The 6,570-nt window shown below is 47.8% G+C and overlaps 1 protein-coding gene across 1 annotated transcript; it reads right to left on the reverse strand.

Annotated features, from left to right (window-relative positions):
* Nucleotides 1-159: 159 nt before the first annotated feature.
* On the reverse strand, nucleotides 160-5,014 carry LOC112454021 (mediator of RNA polymerase II transcription subunit 15). The gene is made up of 4 exons (XM_025015172.1): nucleotides 3,087-5,014; nucleotides 1,367-1,739; nucleotides 626-894; nucleotides 160-429 (listed from the first exon to the last, which is right to left on the reverse strand). The coding sequence occupies exons 1-4, from the start codon at nucleotides 3,999-4,001 to the stop codon at nucleotides 385-387; spliced, it is 1,602 nt and encodes a 533-aa protein (XP_024870940.1). The 5' UTR covers nucleotides 4,002-5,014; the 3' UTR covers nucleotides 160-384.
* Nucleotides 5,015-6,570: the final 1,556 nt, after the last annotated feature.

Here is a 6,570-nt window from a genome sequence, read left to right on the forward strand (position 1 = left end):
GTCTAATTTTAGAAACTTTGTTATAATTAAAACGCTGGAAAAAAATGAAAGCTACTCGTTTGTAAAATAATTTATAGTACTTCTCAAATTTTTAAAAAACTTTTGACGAATAAGGGAAAGGAAAAGGGCGAGACCAACTGAGATAAATCGTAGACTATCGTATAATAAAAATACTTTGTTAATAAACAATCTGTAAAAGCTACATTTACATAAATAGATACTATCGGTACTCTCATGCTGAGATTATTGTACAATCGTATAAAAATCTACATAAAATATCGTTTACATTATTCGCTATACTATCTTCATGTCACGAACGTTAGAATTTATTGCTTCATATTAACAGTACTCAAAAATTGACAAATACTTCTCCCGGCACGATCGTTAATGCCTCGCTTGCGGACCTTCCTCCAATTTCCGCCAGACGACCTGGAAAGCAAAGACGATTAATCATACGTAATCATCGTAACGAACACATATCGCTCATCTCACGCGGAAGATTTTTTTTCGAGCGAGTTCTACGGTATCAATCACACAAGATAATCGTATTTCAAAAAAGATTCCTATTCTACTTGAAAGATATTTTGTCGTGAATCGCATGTTAATTGACGAACGTTTTACTTACATTGCACATCTCTCTAACTAACGCCTTTTCACCGTCGTGACCTTCTTCTCTCTCCAGCTGTTCCCTGACCTCCAGAACCTGAAGAGCGCGCACTACGGCTTCCGGCCGGCTTCCCAAGTGAGTATTGTCGTTCGGGCTCGCAGGACTGTCCCAAACTTCACCCGATGGTAGCACGTCCCAGCCTTGCGCGCGAGCCTGGAGAACACTCTTGTCTTCCTCCAACTGCTTCACCCGTTGCTCCAAGCTCCTCACGTACTGCATCGTTTGGTCTGCAAGAAATTTGCGATTGAATCACTCCGACATTCAAGAAAAGATCATTAGGGCTGCCGTCCACTTGACGCTACAAATGCTTCGAAGCATTCCTCTTCTCTTTTCTTTCAATGAAGAAAGAAGGAGAAGAAGAACGCTCCAAAGTATTTGTAGCGTCAAGTGGACCGCAGCCTAAAATAGATCAACTGTAGCCTGCGTACTTCCGCATATAATAATTATGAGTATTTCACTTGATGACGGTAAGCACTTTCAATTTGCCTAGTATTCATCACGTATGCCATACTAATGTTATATATGTAAACACAAGCAGTGGCTTCTTTAGAAAAGCTTTCATTTTCTACGAATTATGATTATTACATCTTCTTCTACATCCGAGCACATTTCTTTCCGCGTTAAATAATGTTTGCGCTCATTGACTTTACACAAGACGAGGGAGAGAAAGAGGTCTGCATTTTTTTTACTAGATTTTACCGTTAAATGTGGAAGTGTGCCTCGGCCTCGGCGGCGCGGTTTCCTCGGCGTTCGTACTCGAGCTCGACCCGTCGCCGTCGTCCCTTTGACCACCGCCGCGTTCCTCATCGAGATACAGACACAACTCTTTGAGCTCTAGATTATCCTTAATTAATTCCTGCTGCTTATTGTCCAGTTGACGTAGCTTATTCTGGTAGGCCGAGACCTCCTGTCGCATAACGCTCACGGTGTATCGGCCGAACCTCTGCCACTCCCTCGCCAGCTTGCGACCCTTTTGTCGATCGTCGTCTAAAAAGCAGCAGAGATCGCGCAGTTCCTGGTTATCGTCGTTCAATCTTTGGTTGGCTTCCTTCAGCAACCGCAGCTCATTCAACTGGAAAGTAGATAGTTTTGTCAAGTCGCGCTCATCCCATATTTCTTAAAGTCACAGGCTCTTTTGAAATTTCATGTTATTGTTATGCACAATGCAAGTGAATGGATCTATACAGATTCAGATATATAAAAACTGTTGAAAATTATTTCATTTTTTTTTGTTCATTGATTGCAAATTGTATAAAACTTTATAGATGTCACAATCATATAAATAATTATTTGAATACATTTCCTATACTGATGTATCTGATTTTATATATATATATAGGTTGTATATATATATATATGTATATATATATTTTTTTTACAGATAATACCGATATATCTTCCATTCAGCCGAATATCTATTGTATCATTAATTCGCGTGCACCTCCTCCCCCCCCGCCCTCCGTATTGAGAGAAATAACGGAGTCATTGATCTCCGCGTATATTCGCGCCGCGGTACACGTCGATTGCCGAAAAGAAGCCTTTCACCTATTCATCACGCGTGTGCGAGCGACGCACGTGACCAATTTCCGACCGAGTACTTTTGGTAAAATCAGCACTTTGCTGGCCAGAGGAAACTGATTGTCCGTACGATCGCTTGCGGTTTATCTCGCGTATATGCGTGACCGCTTGAAATTACGACGGTCGGTTCAATCTGTGTATATGACCTACAAGAGCCTCTCTCTCAAAAACTTCCGTGTGGCATGCTAAAGATTTCAAGGACAGCAAACTGCATCCTACACATCTCCGAGATATAACGAAATATTATTTATCGTAACGTCTTATTGATATAACAAATTATATGAATTATATCATGACACAAAAAAAACACAACATTATTTTCTCGTTCCACTCGCAAGGTATCTATAAATAAACCCAATGATTGGGAATGGAAGTGGATATATTGCCAAGCGAAACCGTTATGCAAAAACGATAATAAACGAGGTCCTTAGAGAAAAATAAAAAGAGTGAAACATATGAATAATTATTCAGGTTGCGTTCCATATTTTTTTATCGCATTCTAAGTGTAATTATTCCAAGCTTTTAATTCAGTCTTTTAAAGATATAAAAACAGAACAAATTGTAAAAGTTAATAATAATTCTGAAAGAGTTAATAATTCTGAATAATAGTTCTAAAAGTTCTGAAATTCTCCTAGTTCCTACGAATTTGCATTCATACAACTTTCAATATGTAATTTACACCGTAGATAATTACAGCAGATAATCACAATAGAAAACTTTTTCAAATTACACTTCTGAATTATTGAGCTCCAAGCCTGTGATCGTCAACGATTTTGAGAGTCATGCTAATTTCTCGGTTAATTATATTACAGAGAACCAGAGAATCCAAGGGAGGGCTCACCAAGTTCTGTATCTGGCGATTCTGCTCGGCGGCGAGCCTAGCGATGTCACTCTCGGTCTTTCGCACGAATTTGAGCATCTCCACGGGACCGAGTCGCAGGAATTCGTCGTCGCTGATCCTCTGTCTGACCGGCGCGCTCTGGCTGTTGCCCACCGGCGGATACTGGCTGCTAGGTGGCAAGTACGGGCCCTGGCCGAGCTTAGGTTGTTGGAGGTAAGTCGACTGTGGCTGCTGTTGGCCTTTGGACGCTGCCGCCGACGCGGCAGCGATCAGCGGGTTACCCGGTTGGGGATGATGACGATGCTCTATCCTCGGCGAGTACTTGCTCTGCGCATCCTTCGACGGTGGCTGTTGCTGCTGCGGCTGCGGTTGCTGCTGCGATTGATGCTGTTGCTGCTGCTGTTGCTGCTGATGTTGATGATGCTGCGAGGACGGCGGGGGCGGCGGCAACGTGCGCGGCTGTGTGCCTATCTGGTGATGGCTCAAGGCCGCGCCCGGACCTTGATTATTGCCGGCTTGAGCCGAGCTCGGCGCCGACGTAGCTCCGTTGGCGAAATGAAGATGATTCTTCAAGATGCCACTGGTAGGCTGCGGCGGGGGCTGATAGCGCGGCGGTAGTTGGTCCACTGGTTTGATCACGTGCGGAGGATGATGTTGTTGCTGCTGCTGCTGCTGCTGTTGCTGCTGATAATGCTGCGGCTGCGGCGGCTGCTGCTGCTGCGGCTGGGACTTACTCTTATTGGACATCGCGGCTAATTTAGCTCCAGGCTGCGCCGTGTCCCATTTCAGATAGTCCGCCGCGGCCTCCTCGCGCCGGTTTGACCCGCCGAAATCTGGGTCAGCGCGCGATCTCTCACGAGTAGCAGCGGCGACGGCAACGGGCCCGGTCCGCGCGACCGGCCCCGCGCGATACATACGTCGTTCCCTCTACTGGCACCCGGGCCTCGCCTTATCGCCGTAGGGGGCCTTACTCGCGCGGGCCTCACTCTTTCGACGACCGATTTCTGCGTTCTCCTTCTTCTTCCTCCTCTTTTTTAGGTCTTTTTTTTATGTCTCCTCTTCGCCTTCCCCTCGCACTCGTCTTCTTTCGCGCGCTTCTCGGTCCGAATGCACCTGCCAGCGGCGCCTCACTGTTACGTATTGCGAAAGAATCTCGTCTAGCGAGAATCACATTACTTGTTATGATTCCCTTCTGGTCCGTTTCTTCGGCATTAGTTAGCTAATCTCAGCTTTCTATCCGTTGCAGACCGTGGCTCAGGAGAAGACGGAGCGGCGATTAACCGGGGTAACTTTACCCAACGATTAACCGGAGATGAAGAAATCGGAAGCTAGCTATTTTTGCGAAGTTACCGTGGCACGATTAGGCCACCGTCATCCACGTTTGAATTCTCCAAGGAATGGTACCAATGGACGACGGGTCTTTCACCGTTCACAATGCACCTTGAAAGAACATCGTAAATTGAATCGTAAATCATATTATCATTCCGGAGTCAAATGGATCATTATATAAATTGAAAGCTATTATCGTCTTGGAGTATTCGCCACTCGTCGAACGGTCGGATATGATTCAGAGAGTGAGTACGTTCCCTCCTGGATGCTGTTCACTTTCAAGACTGCTGTCAGACCGCAATGCTCGCCTCGCACACGCGTCAGCGTCGTCGGTCTCGCAACAGTCGCACAATCGTGGCCTTCGCGTTCAACTCAAGCCGCAATGCTGCTCACAATCGACATACCAGTCTCCTCGTATCACTAATCCCCGCGGTAACACCGCGGTCCCCTCTCATCAGCGGTCACGCGTCTCCCGTCTCTCTGCGGCTTGGGCGCCCTTCGCTTCAAGTGGGTACGTAAGCGAGGCACGGATACGTCGTGTCAATTCTCCTCTCACAGCATTCACACGTTACCCCTCTCTTTCTCTCTTTTCAGTATACTACATGCCCGAGCGAACGAGGTGTAAGAATCACGCCAATTCGCGCGTTTTCTCATCAAGAGGATCACGTCCTGCGTCTCTCTCCTCCTTCGCGCACGAAGCGAAGACACGGTCAATTGTCGCTCTATTAGCAGCGTCTCCACCTTCGCCTCGGATACTGTCGGATGCCAACGAAACGCAAGTTCAATACCAGTTCTTTTTTATCAGCATTCGTGCGTCACACCTTCCTTCACGTGTCTCTCACCTCTTGCCTCGCAGAGACGGAGCAAACACGCCGCCTTGCCCAAGCGCCGCCTTGCCACCTCGGCATTCAGAGACGCGGATCCGTTCGCTTACTCCCGGGACCGGAGCGACTCAGACCCGCGTGGCTGTCATCTCGTCCTGATCAGGCGGCGCAAAAGAGAGCCGCGTCGACGAAGGGAAGCCCGCTACGCCGTTGCCGTCGTCTCACCTGGCTTTCGCCCCCTGTCCCCCTTCGTCCCTGCGCGCACCCAGGTCTACGATCTCGCAGGAGACGCGCATTCCGCGCCGTCACCCGATCACGTCGCCGCCGAGCTGCGCGTTGAGTTGCACCGAGGCACGTCCGCGGGGCCCCCGTCTACTCGCGAGAGCGACTTACCGGTCGCCGCGGGACGACCGCCGTGTCCGCACTCCGCGCTGGCAATGCCCTGGCTCTGGCTCGCTCGCTCGACGGCCGCCGCGCGCCGGGTCCCCGTTTTTCTCGCCGGCGGGCCGCATTTCACGGGATGCCCAGTGCCGTGCTCACCCGGCCGGGGCACGCGTTTACGTGCGCGTTAACGACGTTCTTACTCCTTAACGACATTGTGTTTCTATGTGGAACCTCCTTGCGCTCCGTATTCCTTCATACAATCGTCATTATTATTATCATCATCGAGGGTTCCTTTTTTTATTTTGATGTATAGTATATATGACAAAACTGGGGTCATAATACGGGGTCCTCTAATTACAACGTCGGCCAGCGCAATGATCTCCCCTCCAGTAGCTGATGATCGCACGATTTGGAGTTTGTTATTGAATTTTCTTTACGAATCTAATGATATCAGTGAATTCGTGTTTACTTTCGTCGACCCCTACGCGGGCCCCGACTTGCACGAGCCGCGTTTGGAATCACGTACTAACAATATGGCGGCCACTCGCGGGACTTGAAGTGATTGCTGACGACGCCGGGCCCCACCGGGCCCCCGTGAGGCCCCGGCGCGGGAACCGCGCCGCAATCTCGCGATTGGCTCGCGAAGGGATGAGAGCGTGAGCTTCAACTCCTAAGTCGTGGGAGGAACCTGAGATCTTCACATAGGGCCCAACGCGGCTCGTTGGGGCCCAACAGCGAAATCGAGAAGATTACGACAGTCGCGCATTCGAAGTACGGATCGATATGACGAGCTATCGTTTCCATTATTTCTTCTTTTATTTATATTTACTATACTTATACATTAAAATTTACTTTATTATATTTAATAGAATTATACTTATATGTATTTATTAAAATGCACGTCTGGACAGAGAATATACAAGTTTAAAAAAAGATGCAAAAATATG

This window comes from Temnothorax curvispinosus, unplaced genomic scaffold, assembly GCF_003070985.1.
Source record: "Temnothorax curvispinosus isolate PA1 unplaced genomic scaffold, ASM307098v1 QBEX01004775.1, whole genome shotgun sequence".
NCBI lineage: Eukaryota > Metazoa > Arthropoda > Insecta > Hymenoptera > Formicidae > Temnothorax > Temnothorax curvispinosus.

Bases quoted from the DNA above. Each gene is read 5' to 3' on its own strand.
- LOC112454021 (XM_025015172.1), bottom strand. From the start codon at position 4,001: ATGTATCGCGCGGGGCCGGTCGCGCGGACCGGGCCCGTTGCCGTCGCC. The intron at 1,740-3,086 runs GTGAGCCCTCCC...TCTACTTTCCAG, and splicing joins ATCGCCAGATACAGAACTTG to TTGAATGAGCTGCGGTTGCT. The intron at 895-1,366 runs GTAAAATCTAGT...AATTTCTTGCAG, and splicing joins GCACACTTCCACATTTAACG to ACCAAACGATGCAGTACGTG.